General features: G+C 42.6%; 1 protein-coding gene across 2 annotated transcripts in view; it reads left to right on the top strand.

Moving 5' to 3' along the window:
• Window positions 1-24,080, top strand: part of LOC140740297 (uncharacterized) — a 406,935-nt gene that overhangs the window by 64,310 nt on the left and 318,545 nt on the right. For both annotated transcript variants that reach the window (XM_073069447.1, XM_073069446.1), the window contains exons 2-4: window positions 12,058-12,225; window positions 16,605-16,818; window positions 19,077-19,239. In XM_073069447.1, coding sequence (XP_072925548.1) covers window positions 12,058-12,225; window positions 16,605-16,818; window positions 19,077-19,239 — 545 coding nt within the window. The remainder of the gene's footprint in view (window positions 1-12,057; window positions 12,226-16,604; window positions 16,819-19,076; window positions 19,240-24,080) is intronic.

The raw sequence follows: 24,080 nt of genomic DNA, 5'->3' as shown, positions 1-24,080 counted from the left end.
ATCACAACAGTAGAGGAGGCCATGTATAAACATATGGGACTGGGAAGTGGAATTAAAATGGTTGGCCACTGGGAGATCCTGCTTTTTCTGGCAGGTGGAGTGTCGGTGGTTGGTGAAGCAGTTTCCCAATCTACGTCAGGTCTCACCGATAGACAAGAGGCCAGACCAGGAGCACCGAACACAGTATACGACTCCAATAGACTCACAGGTGAAGTGTTGCCTCACCTGGAAGGACTGTTTAGGGCCCTGAATGATGGTGAGGAAGGAGGTGTAGGGACATGTGTAGCACTTGTTCCACTTGCAAGGATAAGTGCAGGAGGGAGATTAGTGGGGAGGGATGAATGGACAAGGGAGTCACGTAGGGAGCTATCCTTGCGGAAAGCAGAATGTAGGGGGGGAAGATGTGCTTGGTGGTGGGATCCCATTGGAGATGATGGAAGTTGCGGAGGTGGAGGAATTGAGAGAAGGGGATTGTGTTTTACAAGTAACGAGTTGGGAGGATGTATAGTCCAGGTAGCTGTGAGAGTCTATTACAAACCAATGGATACTCACTTGTACTTAGACTATGTCTCCTCCCACCCTGTGACTTGCAAAAATGCCACCTCCTTCTCTCAATTCCTCCGTCTCCACCACATCTGCTCTCAGGATGAGACTTTCAATTCTAGAATGTCCTCCTCCAAAGAAAGGGGCTATGAAAGGGGCACCAACATTATCCTCAAACACATCTCTTCCATTTCACGAACGTCTGTTCTCATCACATCCTCTTGCCACCCTACCAGGGATAGGGTTCCTCTTGTCCTTAGTTATCACCTCACCAGTCTCCGTGTCCTACACTAATTCTCGGCAAGCTTCTCACTGTATCTTGGTACATGTGTCAATAATAAATCAATTTCAGTTCTAATTCTGATATACACTTCCCAAATGCAAGATGGCATTGGTCCAATCTAATAACTTACCAATAAGGTCTAGAATGAAGATTGGCTTAAACAATGTGTTGTCTGGAATAATAACTAAATGAGCACAGGAATTAAAAGTGGTTTATGGATCAATAAGATATGTTTTAGCATTCTCACCTCATTCTTGGTAACTCCATGGTTTTGTTTTGAATGCATTTATGCTAAGAAGAGAATACATTGTTCCTCTTTTGCATTCAGTTTCAGACAACACTGTGGATAAAGTTCTATCTTTGTGTATTTAGTTTCATGTACTGCAGTGGATGGACTTCTAACTTTGTATATTTAGATTTGCAGAGTTTTGTGGATAACTGGGAATGTGTAGATGGCCTTAACACAGAGAGGAAATATTGCATGAGGTACTGTGTGTCACACCTACACCCTTAACAATAGGTATATGTCATGATTGCCAGTTATAAAGTACCTTACCATCAGTGGTCACTTTTTGAGGTGTTGTAATTCAGGGAACCTAGCAGTCATTTTCTACATAGCAAGTTCCCACAATCAGTGAAGCAGATATTGTGTGAGTTTGCTACTTATTGACGGACGTGACAAGGAGAGTCCTCTGGCTTGCTTTGAACTGGTGTCAGAGTCAGTGAGAGGTGCAGCACAGAAACTGGCCCTGTGGCCCATCTAGTCCATGCTGAAACTATTTAAACTGCCTACTCTCATTGACCTGCACCAGGACCATAGCCCTCCATACCCCTCCTATCCATGTACCTATCTAAAGTTCTGTTTGAGCTTGCATGAACCTCTTGTGTTGGCAGCTCATTCCTCACCTTTGCAATCCCCCAAGTGAAGAAGTTTCCCCTTAAACATTTCACATTTCACCTGTACACCATGACATCTGGTTGTAGTCCCATTCAACCTCAGTGGAAAAAGCCTGCTTGCATTTACCCTTTCTATATTCTTCTTAATTTTGTTTACCTCTATCAAATCTCCTCTCAGTCTTTTACATTCAAAGCTGCCCAGGAAGCTTAATAGTCTGAGGGTGGATAAATCTCCTGGACCTGATGGAATGCACCCTTGGGTTCTGAAGGGAGTAGCTGGAGAGATTGCGGAGGCATTAACAATGATCTTTCAAGAATCAATAGATCCTGGCATTGTACCGGATGACTGGAAAATTGCAAATGTTACTCCACTATTTAAGAAGGGTGGGAAGCAACAGAAAGGAAACTATAGACCAGTTAGCCTGACATCAGTGGTTGGGAAGTTGTTGGAATCGATTGTTAGGGATGAGATTAGATAGATAGATAGATAGATAGATAGATACTTTATTCATCCCCATGGGGAAATTCAACATTTTTTCCAATGTCCCATACACTTGTTGTAGCAAAAACTCATTACATACAATACTTAACTCAGTAATAATATGATATGCATCTAAATCACTAACTCAAAAAGCATTAATAATAGCTTTAAAAAAAGTTCTTAAGTCCTGGCAGTTGAATTGTAAAGCCTAATGGCATTGGGGAGTATTGACCTCTTCATCCTGTCTGAGGAGCATTGCATCGACAGTAACCTGTCGCTGAAACTGCTTCTCTGTCTCTGGATGGTGCTATGTAGAGGATGTTCAGGGTTTTCCATAATTGACCGTAGCCTACTCAGCGCCCTTCGCTCAGCTACCGATGTTAAACTCTCCAGTACTTTGCCCACGACAGAGCCCGCCTTCCTTATCAGCTTATTAAGACGTGAGGCGTCCTTCTTCTTAATGCTTCCTCCCCAACACGCCACCACAAAGAAGAGGGCGCTCTCAACAACTGACCTATAGAACATCTTCAGCATCTCACTGCAGACATTGAATGACGCCAACCTTCTAAGGAAGTACAGTCGACTCTGTGCCTTCCTGCACAAGGCATCTGTGTTGGCAGTCCAGTCTAGCTTCTCGTCCAACTGTACTCCCAGATACTTGTAGGTCTTAACCTGCTCCACACATTCTCCATTAATGATCACTGGCTCCATATGAGGCCTAGATCTCCTAAAGTCCACCACCATCTCCTTGGTCTTGGTGACATTGAGACGCAGGTAGTTTGAGTTGCACCATATCACAAAGTCCTGTATCAGTTTCCTATACTCCTTCTCCTATGGAGTATGGTACTATGGAGTACCTGGAGGCAAATGACAAAATAGGCCAAAACCAGCATGGTTTCCTGAAAGGAACATCCTGCCTGACATACCTACTGCAAGTCTTTGAGGAAATTATATGCAGAGTAGACAAAGGAGATATTGTAGACGTGGTGTACTTGAATTTTCAGAAGGCCTTTGACAAGGTGCCGCACATGAGGCTGCTTAGCAAGATAAGAGCCCATGGAATTACAGGGAAGTTACTAGCATGGGTGGAGCATTGGCTGGTCGGCAGGAAACTAAGGGACTCTATTTTGGTTGGCTGCCAGTTACCATTGCAGTTCCACAGGGGTCGGTGTTGGGACCGCTGCTTTTTATGATGTATGTTAATGATTTAGACTATGATTAATGGATTTGTGGCTAAATTTGCCAATGATACAAAGATAGGTGGAGGAATGGGTAGTGTTGAGGAAACAGAGAGCCTGCAGAGAGACTTAGATAGTTTAGGGGAATGGGCAAAGAAGTGGCAACTGAAATACAACGTTGGAAAGTGTATGGTCATGCACTTTGGCAGAAGAAATAAACAAGTAGACTATTATTTAGATGGGGAGAGAATTCAAAATGCAGAGATGCAAAGGGACTTGGGAGTCCTTGTGCAAGATAGCCTAAAGGTTAACCTTCAGGTTGAGTCGGTAGTGAAGAAGGCAAATCCAATGTTGGCATTCATTTCTAGAGGTATAGAATATAAGAGCAGGGATGTGATGCTGAGGCTCGATAAGGCACTTGTGAGACCACACTTGGAGTATTGTGTGTAGTTTTGGGCTCCTTATTTTAGAAAGGATATACTGATTTTGGAGAGGGTTCAGAGAAGATTCACGAGAATGATTCCAGGAATGAAAGGGTTACTGTATGAGGAACATCTGGTAGCTCTTGGGCTGTATTCCCTGGAGTTCAGGAGAATGAGGGGGAATCTCATAGAAACATTGTGAATTTTACAAGGCCTGAACGGATTAGATATGGCAAAGTTATTTCCCATGGAAGAGGATTCTATGACAAGAGGGAATGACTTCAGGATTGAAGGACATCCATTTCGAACAGAGATATAGAGAAATTACTTTAGTCAGAGGGTGGTAAATATGTGGAATTTATTGCCATGAGCAGGTGTGAAGGCCAAGTCATTGGGTGCATTTAAGGCAGAGATAGATAGGTTCTTGATTAGCCAGGGGATCAAAGGGTATGGGGTGAAGGCAGGGGAGTGGGGATGTCTGGAAGAAGTGGATCAGCCCATGGCAGAGCCGACTCGATGGGGCGAATGGCCTACTTCTGCTCCTATATCTTATTGTCTTACAGTCTAATAAAATACTAGCCTATTCAGTATCTCCTTGTAACTGAAGACCTCCAGACCTGGCAACATCCTTGTAAATTTTCACTATATTCTGTTAGCCTTATTTTCATCTTTCCCGTAGGTAGATGACCAGTACTCCAAATTAGGCCTCACCAATGTCTTATTACTTTACCATAACACCCTAGCTCCGGTACTATATATCATTGATTTATGAAGGCCAGTGTGCCAAAAGCTTTCTTTACATCGTTATCTATCTGTGACACCACTTACAACAAATTATGGACCTGTATTCCTAGATCCCTTTGCTCAACCACACTCCTCAATGCCCTACCCTTCACTGTGTAAGACCTACCCTGGTGTTTCTATCGAAGTGCCAAATCTTGCACTTGTTTGAATTCAATTCCATCTGTCACTTTTTCAGCCCATTTTTCCAGCTGGTGCTGAACCCTCTGCAACTCTGACAGCCTTCCTCGCTGTCTACTACACCCCAATCTTGGTGTCATCCACAAATTTGCTGATCCAGTTAACCGCATTATCATCCAGATCATTGTTATAGATGACAAACAACAAAGGCCCCAGCACCAATCCCTGTGGCACTCCTCTAGCCACAGGCCTCCAGTCAAAGAGGTAGGCCACTACTACCACTCTGGCTTCTCCCACAAAGCCAATGACTAATCTAATTTACTACCTCATCTTGAATGCTGAGCAACTGAACCTTCTTGACCAACCTCCCATGTGGGCCCTTGCCAAATGCCTTACTAAAGTCCACGTAGACAACATTTGCTGCCTTGCCTTCATCTACTTTCCTGATAACTTCCTTGAAGTTAGTCATGACCAACCACGCACAAAGCCATACTGACCATCCTTAATCAGTCCATATCTATCCAAATATTTATATATCCAGTCCCTTAGAATACCCTTCTATAACTTTCCTACTACTGATGTCAGACTCACTGGCCTAGTATTTCCTGTCATCGAGTGCCTAGTCCTCAGCTGCAGCGATAGACTAGGTTTTGGACCTCATGGGATGGCATGTCCAAATTATTGTCCCATTTTCAGAGTTGGTCTTTAAACCACCTGACTCCATGAGATGATGTGAGACTGAGAGAGACAGTTTGAGTGTTAAAGTCAATACTTTTCCTCAGGAAACAATCCACTTCCTGTATCTTTGTGGGAATTTGACAACAGTTTAGAGATGTTTCCATGGATAAGAAGGGATATGGGAAGAACAGTTTATTTTTGAAATAAATGTTTGCCCTCAGGTCAAGTTTAGTTTGGTTGGCTACAGAGTAAAGCTTATTCTCTTCTGTCCTGCCAATTCTGATGAGCAATCCATATTAAAACATTCAATTGTCAAGGGGATTTCCCTGATTAGTTTTACGGGGAAATCTCACAGAAGAAGGTCCAAAGTTTAACTCTGATGAATATATTGATCAGGTCCATATTAGGAATTATTTTTCAGAAGCTTAAAGAACGGTGTTAGTCTAAATATTGTCTTTTAAATTAAAATGTGATATTTCAAGCTGGAAATGCACTGTGTCTGGGGTCTGAGGCTTGGACTGTCCACACACAAATGTTAATGATTGAATAAAGTGATGCTGGAAGGTATGCTCTTTCTTTAAACTCTGGGGAATTAGATCTTGAAGTATTAATGTGTCTAGAAAATACTTTGCACTTTAAAAGATGAGCAATTTTCAGAATATGTATTGAATATTATCATTCTCAGAGTCCAGTCTGCAGACTGCAAGCTCTTCTGGGAGTCACAGAGTAGTATAGCGTGGAGATGGGCCTTTCAGGCCAACTTGTATACTTCCTCCTCGATGGTAGTAACAGGAAGAAGGAATGCCCTGGATTTGTAAGGGTCTTTCGTGATGGATGCACCCTTTTAGAGGCAGCACTTTTTGAAGATGTCCTTGACGAGGTGGAGGGTCGTGCCCATGATGAAACTGGCTGAGTCTACAACTCTCTGTGCCCTCTTGCAACCCAGTGCACTGGAGTGTCCATACCAGGCCACGATACAACCAGTCAGAATAGTCTCCACTGTACATATATAGTTTAAGTTTTTTTAGTTCAAAAAATTACTTGAGTAATTTTGTTAATTTTTAATAGCAAACTGATGAAAATAATCCCAAAATTTGGCAGATGAGCTTTGCCTCTTGTCGAGGACATTCAGAGGCACGTCTCAACATGGCCTGAGGCTGAAACATCATGGGGCCTTGTTGCCTGATACCCAGGAGTGGAGTATAAGCTCGTTTTCCCCTCTAGCTTGACTTGGCTCATTAAAATTGCTTGCCTCGTTGTTTGGAAGACAATGAGAGACTACTAGTCCCTCTGTTGTGCTATCTTTGCCCTTGGCTTTCAATGAATTGAAGATCTGACTTGCATGCCAAGTCCTCACATAGAATATGCTGAATAGTTATGAATGCAGGCCTTTGACCACAGTGGAGCTTAAGCAAACTGTCACGAGTTTTGAAGAAAGAGAGGTGATCTCACTGACCTGTACAAGGTGGTTGCAGAGCTGTCATTTCTGCTGCTTGTGATGTCTGTAACAAGAGGTCACAGACCTAAAATGAGGAGACAACTGAAATTCCTTCACACCGAGAGTGAGGGATCTTTGGAAGTTTCCTCCTAAGTGGAGGCTCAGTTACTGAGTGTAGTGGATTGTAAATGAATCGGGTAGTAGAGGAATTTTGCACCGGATTAGATGATAGTCAAAATGGTGTCAAGCTGCGGTCTCTGTCGAGGTCGCACTTCAGACTTAGTTGTGATTTTTAGTTGTCTTTAGGTTTGTAGGGATGATTTTGGGGACAGACAGAGAAGCTAGGGGTCAGGTTAGGGTTTAGTGACAAAGATGTGGTGGAATCAGAGGTCAGGCCAGTCTGTTGACTTTGGACACCCACGTCAGGCCAACAGAGCCGCTTTGAGCTCTGGTAGCTCCTCCCTGGGTTAGTGAGTTGTTGACGGTTTCTGTAATTGGAGTTCCATGCCCACAGGAAGAATTATGGCCTGTGATCATCTAGGTATGCAAAATGGTGAGACTGGAGTTTGAAGCCTAGCGACTGATGATCGGCGAGTTCTGGAATCAAAAACAAAGATTAAAACCCAGTGGTTGATTGAAGTCCAGATGTTGAGGCCCAAATGCTGATACCGATTCTGCTAATCTCTGCAATGCTGTTGGGGATGTTGAAGGCCCAATATCTGCGAGTCCAAGTCTGTTGGAGATTGTCTGTCCTGATTTTGGAGAATTGTGGATGTGTGTGGCTGGGTGGGTGTGAGGAAGAAACAGGGCTTGTTTTCCTGTTACTGTTTTGTTACTTGAGTTCTGTTTCATTGTGCCTGGTGCTGTTCTGCTGAGCATTGTGGCATGCTGCGTTGGCGCCAGAGTGTGTGATGACGCTTGCGTGCTGCCCCCAGTCCACTCGAGGGTATGTTGACTGTTAACACAAACGATGCATTTCACTGTATTGTTTGACATAACTCGGATAAATAAATAGAATCTTAAATTCTGAGACTGGAGCTGAAATGGAAGATCCCTTTGATTCATTAAACAATAGAGCCGATACAAGAGGCTGATTGGCCTAAATTTGTTATTGCTTCTTGTTGTCTAAACTAATACTTCGGTTCCATGGAAACCTCTTCTTTTCCACCCCCGAGACTCACGTTTGGGCTGCCGCTCTCAGTGTGGCAGAGGTTGATGCACATTGCCAGTTCAAGTACAGTAAATGCCGACTTAGACAAAACTGTGAAGAAATAAAACAGAAACTTAGTTTAACTCTATCAGCATAAAACCTAGATTGGGAAGACAGAATCTCTTTTCCTATTTGGAAATGGCCAGTATTAGAGGAAGTGCATTTAAGGAGATGGGGGGTGGGGAAGGGAATATTATAGGAGATGTATGGAACAACTTCTTTTGCACAGAAATTTGTTCTACCATGAATGCCCACAAGAAAATCTGGTAGTATTTGGAGACATACGCATACTTTGATAATAAATTTACTTTAAGCTTTGAGAGTGTGGCTGCCTGGAATGGGCTTCTAGGAATGGAGGTGGAAGCAGATTAGATTGTGATGTTTAGCTGTTTTTTTTAGACAGACATATGACTACACAGGGAATGGAGGGACATGGATCATGTGCAGTCAGATGAGATTTAGTTTAATTTGGTATTGTGCTCAGCACGGTCATTGTGGACCAAAGGGCCTGTTCCCATGCTGTACTGGTCTGCATTATACGTTCTTTACTCTTACTTCCAAAGATTCAAAGGTATATTTAATGTCAGAGAAACGTATACAATATACATCCTGAAATGTTTTTTCTTCACAAACATCCACAAAAACAGAGGATGCCCCAAAGAACGAATGACAGTTAAATGTTAGAACCCCAAAGTCCTCCCCCCAGCTCCCTTCCCTCCTGCACGTAAGCAGCAGCAAGCAACAATTCCCCCCCCACCCCCAGTGGCAAAACAAGCATCAGTACCTGCCACCGAGCACTCAAATGTGCGCAAAGCAATAGCAAAGACACAGATTTGCAGTACCCCAAAGACTACTTGTTCACCTGGTATTCAACATACCACAGGCTCTCTCTCTCCCTAATAAGGGAGAAAGATGTCTCCATTTCACAGCGAGAGGGCAGACATAACAAACAACTCGCTGGTTTAGGATGTTAAAAGTCCGTTGTGTTGCTTTTTCTGAGCTCTGTGCCCAAAGATCTCAGGTCTCCGGGCACCCAGCCAAAGATGTTCCAGCTCCCATGACACACCCATCCGGGACACTGACCTTTGACCAACTCGTCTCCCGAGTCCAGAGATCCTAGGCCTCTAAAAGCGAGACAAACACTCAGCCTGCGCCCTTGGCATGTTGGATAACGGCCAGTCGTGACACCCCGAGAGCGGGTCCCATTCCTGTCGTCAGTGTGTAACTCCAGGTCAGGGTCTTCAAAAGAACCCTGAAAGGGAAAAATAAAGATATTAAAGATGGAAATAGAGCTGTTTCCAAAGATGCCAGCAAAGGAGTCGCTGTTGAGAACCATCTTGACTATGCTCCACCCTCTGATTTTTGTCTAAAATGTATAATTGTTCATTCAGACAATGGATATTGCCATTAATAATAAGAATGTATGTTTTACTTACCCCTCAGTGTAATTTTATTGGATCTGTTATGGCTTTATTATATTTGAGGAGTCAACAGATAAATTTGACTTGACCTGATGATTCAGACTAGGTTCGTAATGATGTCTGTACAATGGCAAGCTTCAGTATGAAAGATCCCATTGGAAGTTTTGAACAAGGAGTATTGTAAAGATCTTTTTCTCTATGACCAATATCTCCCACTGATCAAAGCAAACTAACCCATCATTTGTGGTAACTTCTACTTTACAAAATGACCACTCGACAATTTGATGGCCAAAAGAACATCTTTATCGGGGACGGCAAATGATATTTACAATACAGAGGCTACTGGGTACCTCATGTGGCATGGGTGGAGGAACTATATACAATGCATACTGGGAGTAAAAAGAGCGGAAGTAAAAACCCCGCCAACCCCGGATCCCGCCTCTTGTTACCAACAGCTTCCTGATTAGTATTAACTTGCTTTTAATAATACTCACATTACAACATCATTCACTTTGTGGGACATAGCTGGGGCAAAGATTGCTCCTTTGTGGGTGATTAGGGCAGCACACACTTATTCTCCATTATCTGTCAGCACGGTAGTGTAGTAGTTAGTATAATGCAGGTACTGCACTGTGACCCACAGTTCAAAGCAAATTTATTATCAAAGTATGTATATGTCACCATATACTACCCTGACATTCATTTTTGTGCAGGCATTTACAGTTGAACAAAGAAATACAATAGAACAGTGAAAATTATCTACGAAGACTGATAAACAATGTGCTAAAGAAGGCAAGCTGCGCCAATACAAAAAATACAAATACAGCAGATTTAGGTTAATTGGGGCATATTGGGACCAGTACATTTTGGCCCAATTAGGTGGTTGCTCAAATTAGCTGTAGTTTCATGGAAGTAGTTAAAGTACAGGTGTTTCCCCCCTCCCCTTTACAAAGGTAGAGCATTCCTATGAAATCTTTCTTAAGCCGAAATGGCGTAAAGCGAAGAACCATTAATTTATTTGGGAAAAATTTTCGTAAAAGCGAAAATCCTCTTTGTAATGCGAAAACAGGTTACTAATTTAGGTCTTTTGTGAAACGAAGTGGCGTAAAGCGGAGGACGTCTACCATAAGAAACTATAATTCTTAATTGTTATCGATGGAGGAATTGACCCAGTGTATGCGGCCGTGTTTTTGTTGATTGATTGTAAATGAACAAAATCAGTGGAGTCACCTGGTGCAGATGATGGACTGCCTTCATACAATGCTTTCAACAACTTCACCCTCCAAATCTTAATTTTTATTGTAACATTTGAGATGATTGTCAGTACCTTCACATTGTTTGTAGTCCCTAACTTATTGAATTAGTGAAATCATTTCAATTTCACTCCCGGCCATTTCTGGCATCTTGAAGTCTGAATGATGGAAACAAGCATTCTGAATTGTCTTATTGTTAATTTCTTGCCAACTATCAGTAACAAAAATCACTGCTTTTTGAACACACATACATACAACTGACGCTGATTTAAAGACTTTTCACTCTAAGTATGGTGTGCACTTTAATGGCCATGGAAGTGTGCATGACTGACCTAGTTAGAAACTTTGACAAATAATCTCCTGTTCCAGTTATGTGGCAGAGTCCCAAATAAACAAAGGAAATCCCGGCCTTTTCTCAATTGATTTGTGTTCTTTAAGAGTTGTCCCAAGTGAGTAGCTTCCCTGATTAACTGATGGACCAATTATCCAGAATCCTCTGTATCTACAGATGTACAGGATAATCTACTGATAGGTGAAGCTAGATGAGGGAGAAGGTAGGTAAGTGGGGGAAGGGAATGAAGTGAGAAGCCAGGAGGTGATAGGTGGAAGAGGTAAAGGGCTGAAGAAGAAAGAATCTTATAGGAGAGGGGAATGGACCAAGAGAGAAAGGAAAGGAGGAGGGACATGCTAGGGGGGTAATAGGCAGATAAGAAGAGTAGGGGTAAGAGGGGATTGGAAAAAGTGTGAATATGCACATGTCTGCTTGAATACTGATGTGTCTGAGTGAGTGAGTGAGTGAGTGAGTGTGAGTGTGTGAGTGAGTGTGAGTGTGTGTGTGAGTGTGTGTGTGAGTGTGTGTGTGTGAGTGAGAGTGTGTGTGTGTGTGAGTGAGAGAGTGTGTGTGTGTGTGAGTGTGTGTGTGTGGGGGTGGGGAGGGTGCTCGGTAGCAGAATGCTTTACAGTGCCAGCAATCGTGGTTCAATTCCTACCGTTGTCTGTAAGGAGTCTGGATGTTCACCCCATTACCACATGGGTTTCCTCTAGGTTCTCCGGTTTCCTCCCACATCCCACATTCCAAATTCATTACATGTCGGCATGCTCTCTTGCTACCGGACACTTGCGAAATGCTGTCAGCACATCCATGGACTGTGTTGGTTGTTGATGAAAAGATGCAATTAACTGTATGTTTGGATGTACATGTGACAAGGAAAATCTTTCCGTCCCATATCCCAACTCTTTGGGAAGAAGTTTCCCAAGTCTGTGTATAATCCACAGTGACTGAACCAGATTGAGAACAGCAACACCTAATAAATGTGCCTTTGACTTTTGCAGAGAATGTAGTCGACGTCTTGCAGGTTCTGAACCTCCAGGACTCCTTGGAAGGAGTTGTGAATGTTGCGGGATTTTGTACACAACGAAAAGGATCTGAAGACACTGATATTGCTCTCCGGATAGAGAACAAAACTTACTTTAACGCCCTAACAACACAATTATTCCCAGGTAAGTTAACTTTAACTCCATGAATGGTGATGGTGCTGTTGCAGGTACTTGGGCTGTGAACAAGGTACATTAGATCGATTCTAGGGTGGTGGGATTGTCCTATGAAGGGCGATTGAACTAAATGCCCTAAACATTCTTGAATGAAAGATGATGTCATTCAAGATGCTCGCCGTATGTAACAAGAATTAAGATTAGATGTATCCCCTAGCTGGGATATTAAAACCATGGTGACCATCTCAAAGTGAGAGTTCAATCATCGAAGTCAGAGAACTCGCCTTGTGAAGTGAATCTTTCAAGTTATCCATCCAAGAGGCTTGTAGGTGATTAGTCAGAGAATAATTAACACAGAAATCATTAGTACTAAAAGAACTGAAGGATATGGGATTGTGGTCCTGAGGTTAACGATCACCCAGGATGTTACTGAATGGGATGGGGGAAGTTAATTGGCCTCCATATGTTGGGATGAGTGTCAGTTCAGGTGACCAGGCTAGATGGTTGTTTCCCAACCTTGTTGAGTGTTGTGGTACCATTTACCCTGGAGGTAAGGTTATTGGGGATGCGGTGGGATGGGATCATGTGACAACAGCTTTTAGCCCAAGCTGATTGGCTAGATTCACTGGTATTTTCCCAAGCTGATAGGTGGAGAGGGGTCTAAGAAAGGGAAGTCTTACTCTACTCATTGAATCATACAGCCCATAGTGTCTGATACTTGCTCTTTAAAACTGGGATTTGCTTTGTTCCACTTCCCAGACTTTTTTCACAGGTCTATTTCCTTTAATCTTCTTAATTCTCCTGTGAAAGCTCTTATTGAACCTGTTTTCTTAGCCCTCACAAGTCCAATCACACTAGCTCACTGCTTGAAAATAATTGAGACACAAGAGACCGCAAACGCTGGAATTTGGAGCGAAGAACAAATTGCTCGAGGGACACAATGTGTCAGTTCTGACGCTGGCACTTCAACTGAAGCATTGTCTTCCTGTCTGCCTCCACGGTTGTTGCCTGAGCTGCTGAGGTCCTCTGTCAGTTTGTTTTTTTGCTTAAAATAATTGCAGCATATCTTCTGTTTTGTGGTGATAATTGTTTAAACCTTTGCCCTGTTGCTGACTTGTCTGCCTGAAAGAATAATTGTTAAATATCTGTCATAATAAATTCACAGTAAGCCACATCTTCCTCTGTATTTCCAACCTCCCCGTGAAAGTGTACGCCTGATCGACGAATCCCTGAGAGGTGTCTAAAGGCTTATTTCACTGGGCATCCAGAATGGAGAAAAGTGAATCCTTTCCAAAATTAAAAACTGCAGTAGTTGGAAAACAAAATTAAAACAGCAGGCCAGGTAGCTTCTGTGAAGAGAGAAACAGTTATTAATTCAGATCTACTCCGATTCTTTTATTACAAGCAGACCTTGTATGTTAGGAATAATGTGGATCTTTAGATTTTCAGAATTCTGATGACATCAGATTTTCTTTTCTCTGTTCCATCATAGAAAGCATTTAACAGCGGATGGAAACGTAGAAAAAACTACAGCACAATACAGGTCCTTCGGCCCACATTGCTGTGCCAAACATGTCCTTACCTTAGAAATTGCCTAGGGTTACCTATAGCCCTCTATTCTTCTGAGCATGTACCTGTCCAGGAGGCTTTTAAAAGACCCTATCATATCCGCCTCCACCACTGTTGCCAGCAGCCCATTCCACGCACTCACCATTCTCTGTGTAAAAAAGAAACAACTTGCCCCTGATATCATCTCTGTACCTACTTCTAAGCACCTTTAAACTGTGCCCTCTCATGTTAGCCATTTCAGCCCTGGGAAGAAGCCTCTGACTATCCACACGATCAATGCCTCTCATCATCTTATGTGCCTCTATCAGGTCACCTCTCATCCTCCATCGCTCCAAGGAGAAAAGGCCAAGGTCATTCAATTTATTCTCAAAATTTATTCTCATACGGCATGCTCCCCAATCCAGGCAACGTCCTTGTAAATCTCTTCTGCACCCTTTCTATGGTTTCCACATCCTTCCTATAGTGAGGCGATCAGAACTGAGCACAGTACTCCAAGTGGGGTCTGACCAGGGTCCTATATAGCTGCAATATTACCTCTCGGCTCATAAACTCCCATGATTGATGAAGGCCAATGCACCATATGCCTTCTTAACCACAGAGTCAACCTGAACAGCTGCTTTGAGTGTCCAATGGACTCAGACTCCAAGATCCCTCTGATCCTCCTCACAGCCAAGAGTCTGACCATTAATACTATAATCTGTCATCATATTTGACTTACTAAAATGAACCACCTCACACTTACCTGGGTTGAATTCCATCTGCCACTCCTCAGCCCAGTTTTGCATCCTATCAATATCCCGCTGTAACCTCTGACAGCCCTCCACACTGTCCACAACACCTCCAACCTTTGTGTTATCAGAAAATTTACCAACCCATCCCTCCACTTCCTCATCCAGGTCATTTATAAAAAAATCACCCTGAGAAGAGGTCCCAGAACAGATCCCTAAGGCACACCACTGGCCTCTGACCTCCATGCAGAATATGACCCATCTACAACCACTCTTTGCCTTCTTGTGGGCAAGCTAGTGCTGGATCCACCAAGCAATGTCCCCTTGGATCCCATGCCTCTTTACTTTCTCAAAAAGCCTTGCATGGGGTACCTTGTTAAATGCCTTGCTGAAATCCATATACACTACATCTACTGCTCTACCTTCATCAATGTGTTTAGTCACATCCTCAAAAAATTCAATCAGACTCTTAAGGCACGACCTGCCTTTGACAAAGCCATGCTGACTATTCCTAATCATATTATGCCTCTCCAAATGTTCAAAAAATCCTGCCTCTCAGGATCTTCTCCATCAACTTACCAACCACTGAAGTAAGACTCACTGGTCTATAATTTCCTGGGCTATCTCTACTCCCTTTCTTGAATAAAGGAACAACATGTGCAAACCTCCAATCCTCCGGAACCTCTCCCGTCCCCATTGATGATGCAAAGATTATCGCCAGAGGCTCAGCAATCTCCTCCCTTGACTCCCACAGTAGCCTGGGTTACATCTCGTCCAGTCTCGGTGACTTATCCAACTTGATGCTTTCCAAAAGAATCTGCACATTCTCTTTCTTAATATCTACATGCTCAAGCTTTTCAGTCCACTGTAAGTAATCCCAACAATCACCAAGATCTTTTCTCGTAGTGAATACTGAAGTGAAGTATTCATTAAGTACCTCTGCTATCTCCTGCAGTTCCATACACACTTTCCCACTGTCACACTTGATTGAGCCTATTCTGTCATGTCTTATCCTCTTGCTCTTAACATACTTGTAGAATGCCTTGGGGTTTTCCTCAATCCTGCTTGCCAAGGCCTTCTCATGGCCCCTTCTGGCTCTCTGAATTTCTTTCTTAAGCTCCTTCCTGCGAGCCTTATAATCTTCTAGATCTCTATCATTACCTAGTTTTTTGTAACTTTTGTTAGCTCTTATTTTCTTCTTGACTAGATTTACAACAGTCTTTGTACCCTACAGTTCCTGTACCCTACCATCCTTTACCTGTCTACCTATGCAGAACTTCACGGAAATATCCCCTGAACATTTGCTACATTTCTTCTGTACCTTTCCCTGAGAACATCTGTTCCCAATTTATGTTTCCAAGTTCCTGCCTGATAGCCTCATGTTTCCCCTTACTCCAATTAAATATTTCCCTAACTTGTCTGTTCCTATCCCTCTCCAATGATACGGTGAAGGAGATAGAATTGTGATCACTATCTCTAAAATGCTCTCTCACTGAGAGATCTGACACCTGGCCAGGTTCATTTCCCAATAGCAAATCAAGTACAGCCTCTCCTTTTGTTGGCTTATCTACATATCCTTTATCTACATGAAGGATGGGGGCCTTTCTCTGACCCATCTTTTCAAGAAAACAATTCATCCTTCCTTAATAGAAATTTAAGGGAGTGAGACAAACTAGATTCCTGTTTTGAAGATCTAGTATGGACACAGCGGAGGGAATGGCTTCAAATATGTACTGAAAGCCTCTGAGGAAATCCTAAGTCCCACTGAGCCTTGAGACTCTCTAGTTAATGACCACGCAAGGTGGAGTGGAAACATTTGGGTGATGCTAGGAGCCTCATGTTCCTGCCCTGGAAATGTCTGGAATTACACAGTGGAATATATCTCTATTCCAGAAGGTAGAATACATGAATGCATCACTGTCTTCCAAGCATGGATGGTCCATCAGTCAACTCAAACCCAAATTGCTGGAAAGTCCATGGTTCCCACATTCATCATTGAAGTGCAGTCAAAGCAAGTCACTGCCTTGGCAGGAGAAGATTTTGTCAGCAAATATATTTCTAAATTTGGCCTCTTTTTCTTTTCTGCTGCAGATGGAAACTTTCCTGAGAACTTCTCCATCCTAACGACACTAAAGGCCAAGAAAAACTCCCAGTTCTTCCTCCTCTCTGTTTACAATGACCAGGGCATCCAGCAGCTGGGAGTTGAAATTGGTCGGTCTCCTGTCTTCCTGTATGAAGACCAGACAGGCAAACCGACCCCTGAGGATTACCCCATCTTCAAAAAAATTAACCTATCCGATGGCAAGTAGGTTCATCAACATCTCTTATGCACGTGGCAATTGCTTTTCCTGGGAACAGCTTTGCAAAATCATTAGCTTAGGGTATAACCATAGTGGTGACCCATTATAATGAAGATGTTTGGATTGTCAGCTATTCAACAAAAGGAATGGATATTTTGGGACACTGAATTACAGATAAAGTACTGTTAATCCAAACAGACCAAGTCACTTGAGGCATTGCACTCTGTCCAAACCCTAGTATAAGGAGTTATTGTTAAGGAGCCTGGTGAAAATGAGAGTGTGTGAGCGAAAGCATATGCAGGAGAGAAGGCTGACAGTGGCAGGGGACAAAGAAAGGAAGATTCAAGGAGAAGAATGCAGACAAAGGAAAGTGAAAAATTTGGAAGAGGTAGAAAGGAGAGAGAGAGAAACCTACCTTCAACCTAATTGGTCCAAGCCAGCTGAGATGTCCATCTAGCCTACTTCCATTTGCCCACCTTTGGTCGATATCCTTCTAAATCTTTCCCACCCCAGTGCCTTTTAAATGTTAATGTACCTGGCTTAGCCACTTGCTCTGGCATCTCATTCGGTATGTGGGCCACCCTCTGGTGAAAAAGTTGTCCCTCAGAGTTGTTACATCTCTCCCCTCTTCCTTCTAGTTCTTGATTCTCCAATCGCAGGAAAAAGAGTGTGTGCATTCACCCTATCAATACCCTCCTGAATTTCCACACTGCAATAATGGCCCCTTTCAATCTCCTGTGCTCCAATGAATGAAGTCCCTACCTTTCTCTATAGCTCATTTCAAGTCCTGGCCATGTACTTGTGCAGTAAGTGGGATGATGGAATTCTTGGTCAGTTGTGGGAGAATGTGGAAATTTTGGGAATTTACACAGATGTGATAGTAATTATGAGGGCTTGTTAAAGGTGGCCATCCTTCTGGAGGAGCAGTTAGAATGAGAAGTGAAGGAAATCCTTCAGTAAAGCTTTCATCTGCCTGATAAAGTTTCTGACACGTGCCCCCTAAAGCATAGATACAATCCCTTAGGCCCAGCAAGCCTTTCAGGCATCCATTTACTCTAATCTTACAATAATCCCATTTCTTTCTCCTCACATAATCATTAGCTCTCTGCAAATTCTACCTATACACCGGGGGCAATTTGATGTAGCCAATTAATTTACCGACACACATCTCTGGAATGTGGGAGGAAACTGGAACATCCAGAGGAAGCCCGCAAGGTCACTGGGAGAAAGTGCCAACTCTGCACAGACAGCACTCAAAGTCAGGATCAAACCTGGCTCACTCGAGTTCTAAGGCTGTAGCTCTACCAGCTTTTGTGCCACATTTGCAACTGTGTTAAATGTGTAGTTCAAGTTCAAGGTGCTGTTGACTTGTGTTTGTGACAGTCAGGCCTGGGGTTGTTCGGGGAAAGTTGAAGGTGAGTGAGATTCAGAAAGTGTGCACAATTATTGCACAGCAATAGAAGATAAAGCATAGAACAGTACAGCATAGGAACAGGCCCTTCGGTTCATGGTGTTGTGCTAAACTAATTAAACTCGTTACTACATGCCTAATTAAGCTAATCTCTTCCTTCCGATATGCCGATCCAAGAACCTCTTAAACACCTTGTATCTGCCTCCACCATCACACTGGCAGCACATTCCAGGCTTCCACCACTGGCTGTGTATAACAGAAACTCTCCCTGCACTTCTCCTTTTGCGATTCCACCCCCCGCCCCAACTTAAATGCATGCTCTCTAGAGTAGACATTTCAGCCCCGGGTAAAGGATACTAACTGTTTATCTGTGTCTCTTATAATCTTGTACATTTATGTCAGATCTCCCGTCAGCCTTGGCAGCTCCAGAGAAATCATCCAAAGTGTGTCCAATATAGCACATGCCCTCTAATAGAGACAGTATGCTAGTAAACCTCTTTTTGCACCCTCTCCAAAGTCTTCACATTGTTCTAATAATGGGCAAACAGAACTGAAGGGAATACTCTAGATGTGACCTTACTAGAGTGTTATAAAGCTGCAACCTAACTTCTTAACTCTTGAACTCAATGACTTGATTAATAAAGGCATGCATACCGTATGCCTTATTTACCACCCTCCCAAGCTGTGCTGCCACTTTCAGGGAGCGGTGGACCAGTTAGAGGCACTTTGTAGTGTTCCTGCACTATGGCAGTGAGTAATACGTGTCAGTGGTACCTTGCAGTGGGTACCCCTCACCGATGCCTGCCTTTTTCTGATGGGAATACGTTAGTATCCGTTGGTTGTGTTTCACAGGTGGCACCGACTAGCCATCAGCGTTGAAGGAAAGAATGTCACACTGATCGTCGACTGTGACCAGCAGATCTCAGAGCACCTCGCAAGGAGTGACAGCCCCGTGGTCAGCACCAATGGAGTCACGGTCTTCGGTACCAGGATACTGGAGGAGGAGGTGTTTGAGGTTAGTGAGAAAACACATCGGCAGCTGATGTCCACTAGGTTTACCTCTGGCCACTCTATCATCAGCCCTTTGCTAACAGTGTTGGCTCACTGAAGGGCTGTGGTGTCCAAAAGGAAAGTGTAACTTATGCGAAACATGTTTTGTAATTTGTTTATTATTGTCACATGCACTGTGATACAGTCAAAGTGTTTGCTTGCTGTCCAGGCATTAAGTACCTTGAGGAGCCATAAAAAGAAAAATGATCGCAGAATATAGAAAATAGTCTTGTGGTTACAGGGAATGGCAGATGCAAGGCACAGAAAGGCAGATTGAGAGATGAGGAGTTCAAATTTATTTTACCAGATGTCTATTCAAGAGCCTTTCAACATATAGAAGCTGTCCTTCATAAACATAAGAGATGCTGGAAATCCAGTGCATTCACACAAAATGCAGGAGGAACTCAGCACTGCATACTATCTCCTGGTGTAGCTAATGGCACAGAGTATCAAAGATAAGTTGATGGGTGTTGTGTGTTTAATATTTCAGTAATGCTGTAAATACATTATAAAATATATAGTTTAATGAAGCATTCTTTGTTGTTTACATAATTCACTAGGGGTTGTATGTAAAGTACGGTACATAAATGGCGTATATCATTACACCACCACACCATCAGTATGTGCCTCACTAAAGTAAGAACAAAGTGGACACATTATCCCTGGTTCCCTGATTTTCTTTTGATTAGTTTTTGGAGTTACAAAACATAACAGTGGCAATGAGGAAGAATTAAAAAAAACCTGAGATGACTACCTACTTGTTGAAGCACAGCAGTTTGAGTTTTAAAAAAGCAGAGCATGGTTTTCTCTTCAGAAGGGAAGAAAGACAGTTGGGTTTTAAAAAAAAGAGAAAACAGACAAGATTCATGGGAACATAAACAGTGAACACTGGGTGATAATAATAAATTAAAAAAGGAAGCAGAAATGGGTGGCTTGTTTGGAAAGATAGACACGTTCAGTTGTACAAGAGGTAATTGGATAATGTATACTGAATGAGTAGGCAGTATTTTAAAGCAAATGGAATAGCTGATATGAATGTTATAGGTGGGAAGGCATATAGTTTGATTAGAAATTTCACTGCTCCAACCAAACCAACCAAAATGAGCTTTGCTGATACTATGAATGTAACATTTAGAACTGAAGCCATCATTGATTGCATAACATTTTACGTTTCATAAGCAGAATCAAAAGGAAGGGAAATCTATTTCAGTGTATGTGGCTGAATTGAATAAGTTGGCTGAGCATTGTCACTTCAGTTATGGGTTTAATGATGCACTGAGAGATGGCTTAGTTTGCAGAATTTTCCATGAAAGCATTCAAAAACAGCTCCAAACTGAAGCACAACTCACATTTTAAAGAGTAGTTGAAGTCGCTGTATCAATGGAAATAGCAGACAGAAACATAATTGAGTTGCAGTCAGGAATGAAAGTCAGCATGAACAAAATTGCAATGTCTAAACAAAAGCCTTTCTGGCCAAACGAGTTACGTTACCATTGTGGCCGGAACTCACATACACCAAACTTAAAGACAAAACTTGTAGAAATGCAGCAAAGTAGAGCACAGCAGGCAGACAAAAACAAGTAGACTGCACGGGGAAGAGAATGTGATAAAACGTCAAGTTGTAGTTTCGAAAAGAGCACCAATCTGCATGCTATTGCTGAAAAATCTGATGATGGTGCAAATGACAGAGGACTGGGTAGCCCTGAGGTTCACAATGTGAAAACTAACATGAGATGAGCTTACACCAGAAATGAATGGCAAATTAATTAAAATGGAATTGGATACTGGATGAGTTTGAATAGAATTTCAAAGACAGTGAACTGAAGCCTGCAGGTATCCAACTAAGAACTTATACTGGAGAAAAGATAACTCCTGTGGGAATGACATTGAACAACAACAGCAGCACAAATGCAGAGATGGGCTCATTATTTTTGGACAACACAATTACAAGGTCAAATTCAAGAGGGCAATTAATCATGGAAATACTGATGGATTGTCTTGTTTACCCTTGGAAAAGGAAATGCCTGAATAATTTACAAAAGAGAACACTCCTCTTGATGTATTCTTCCTACTGCAAAATCAAAAATCTCCCTGTTACAGCAGAGATAACCTAAAGGGAAACCAGAAAAGGCCCCACACAGCCTCAGGTCTACATGACAACCTAAAACGGCTAGAATATGCAGCAGAAATTCCCGTTTTCCCTAATTTTACTAGTGCTGGGTTGCCATATGTGGGATTGGGATTTGTTGTACCATCCAAGCTGAGAGCTAAAGTGTTGGAGGAGCTACATACCAGTCATCTAGGTGTCCTCAAAATGAAAATGTTGGCTCATGACTTTGTCTGGTTGTCTTGGATAGATCAGCAGTTTGAGCAGCTTGCCAGCACCTCCAGAAGATGCCAAGAGCAGCACTTCTCAATCCCTGGGAATGGCATTGTGTTGGCAGAGTATTTATGTGGATTTTGCCAGACCATTCATGGGCACAGATTTCTTGGTAGTAGTGAATGCAGCTATAAAGTGGCTGGAAGTGTTCCCAACAGCCTCCACTAGAGCCTTGCACATTGTTGGTGTGTTGAGAAGCTTCTTAGCAAGGACTGGCATTCCAGAGCACTTAGTCAGTATGTTGAGGATCTGTTTCAGTCATTCCTGAAAATGAATGGATTAAGACATATCTGCACTGTATGACCCAGCTACAAATGGCTTGGCAGAAAGGTTTATCCAGAGTCTAAAGAACGCATTATGAGCAATGTCAGCAGAACACACCACACTAACACGGAATCAGAAGCTCGCAAACTTTCTCCTTGCATATCGTAATGCAACACACTCCACAACCAGTAATTCACCAGCCATGCTGTTCCTGGGTCATCTCTTGTGCGACGTTTGGGCAAACAGCTGAGGCAAATTGAAGTCACTTTAAGCAAGGAGGTTCAGTGTTTCACTCCTGGACAAGCGGTCCTGGAGAGTGTCTACAGAAATGATCACAAGTGGGTACTTGGGTGTCTAGAGCTGTCAGAAGCACTTACTGCAGTCTCAGAGTCAACTCGTACAACCACCATAGAGGAGGTCCTAGAACCCTGAGATTGTTTCACACACATGTTATATTATATAGTATCCTATGTGTAAAAGTACATAAATGGCAAATGTCTTCATGCCACCATGTCAAAAGAACGAAGTTGACATGTTATCCCTGGCTCAGTGTTTCACTTTCAGTTAGTTTGTTGAGTTACAAACCTAGCAGTGTGTAACATGTACAAAATACTGGAAGAACTCAGCAGGTCAGGCAGCATCTATAGAGAGGTATAAAGAGTTGATGGTTCAGGTCAAGACCCTTCATCAGGGAAGTTTGGATGGTGTCCGTGGAGAGGAGACTGGACTGGCCTGCATTCACAACTCTCTGCAGATTCCTGGTGACTTGGGCAGAGCAATTGCCAGGGAGTTGGGATTATCTCGGCAGATTAGATGGTCTGAAGGTTCTGTTTCTGTGCTGTATTTTTCTTTGACTCTATGTTCTTGTGATCAATTTGTTCTGAAGTAGGGGGAGGCAGAGAAAATACCTAACTCATTTCAGACATGATTTCTGTTGTTTGAAGAACTCAGATACTTTTTCTCAGGAGGTTAGAAGAATGAGGGGTGGACTCATTAAAACAAGAAGCATTCTGAGAGGGTATGACGGGGTAGATGTCATGGTGTTTCTACCAGTGAGGGAATCCTAAACAAAACAACCTTGTGTAAATCTCTTACTATCTTTCCTTCCGGTTAGTCCTGACGAAGGGTCTCGGCCCGAAACGTTGACAGTGCTTCTCCCTATAGATGCTGCCTAGCCTGCTGTGTTCTACCAGCATTTTGTGTGTGTTGTTGTAACCTTGTTAAATGATTACTTTACTATCATTCAAAATTGAGGTAAGGAAGATTTTTTACGTTAATCAGGCCACCAGAGAACAGACTATTGATGTTATCTGGGGGAGGGGTGAAGGGGGGGCAGGTAAAGTCTCACAGCCAAAGCCATTCTGTGAATGCAGTGCTGAGAGCCAAGGTCCCAGAGGAAGGGAACATTACTGGGGCAAACTGTGGATCAGCTTAGAATCTCAGGGTAATACGATATCTGCCCCGAAGGAAAATAAGAGGCCTGAAGTTTTAGAGAATAGAAAACACTGCCTCACAATTTTTGCTGTCTACGTGTACTGCTTATAGAGTGCAAATTTATAATCTGCACTCTATAAGGTGGTGGAGAGAGGTTGCCGTTTTTCATTGATTTTTCTTTCTTTTGTGGCTGCCTGTGGGAAGACAAATCTCAGGTTTATATTCTGCTTTCATTCCTTGGTAATGAATGCACTTTGACCTTAGAATTCAATTTAATAATGTGTATGTATATAATCTTATTGTAATGCATAGTTTGTTGTTATGTATTGCATTGTCCTGTTGCTGCAAAACAACAAATTACACAACATATGTCAGTGATATTAAACCTGATTCTAAGCCCAGGAACTGTACTGTACATGAAATTTGGCTCACAATATCTGTGCCAAAGAAGAAGTGAAATTAAATCTCTTCTGCTTTCACAAGATCCACATCCCTCCGTACCTGGACATTCATGTGCCCATCTAAAAGCCAAACTAAATCCACTGTGATTTAATGTTGTAAAACAATAAACCATGAAAACTTTGGAGGAAGGGGTGAATACTTCTTATAGACATTGTATGTTGTTTGACTTACCAAGTTCCTCCAGCAATTCCAAATTCCAGTGTCTCCATCTCTTGTACTAAATTTAGCATGCGATTGGGATTGCTCCATGAGCCAGTGTTGAAATG

This window comes from Hemitrygon akajei, chromosome 16, assembly GCF_048418815.1.
Source record: "Hemitrygon akajei chromosome 16, sHemAka1.3, whole genome shotgun sequence".
Taxonomy (NCBI): Eukaryota; Metazoa; Chordata; class Chondrichthyes; order Myliobatiformes; family Dasyatidae; genus Hemitrygon; species Hemitrygon akajei.
The sequence above is the reverse complement of the archived record's forward strand: the minus strand, read 5'-3'. Positions and strand labels throughout refer to the sequence as shown.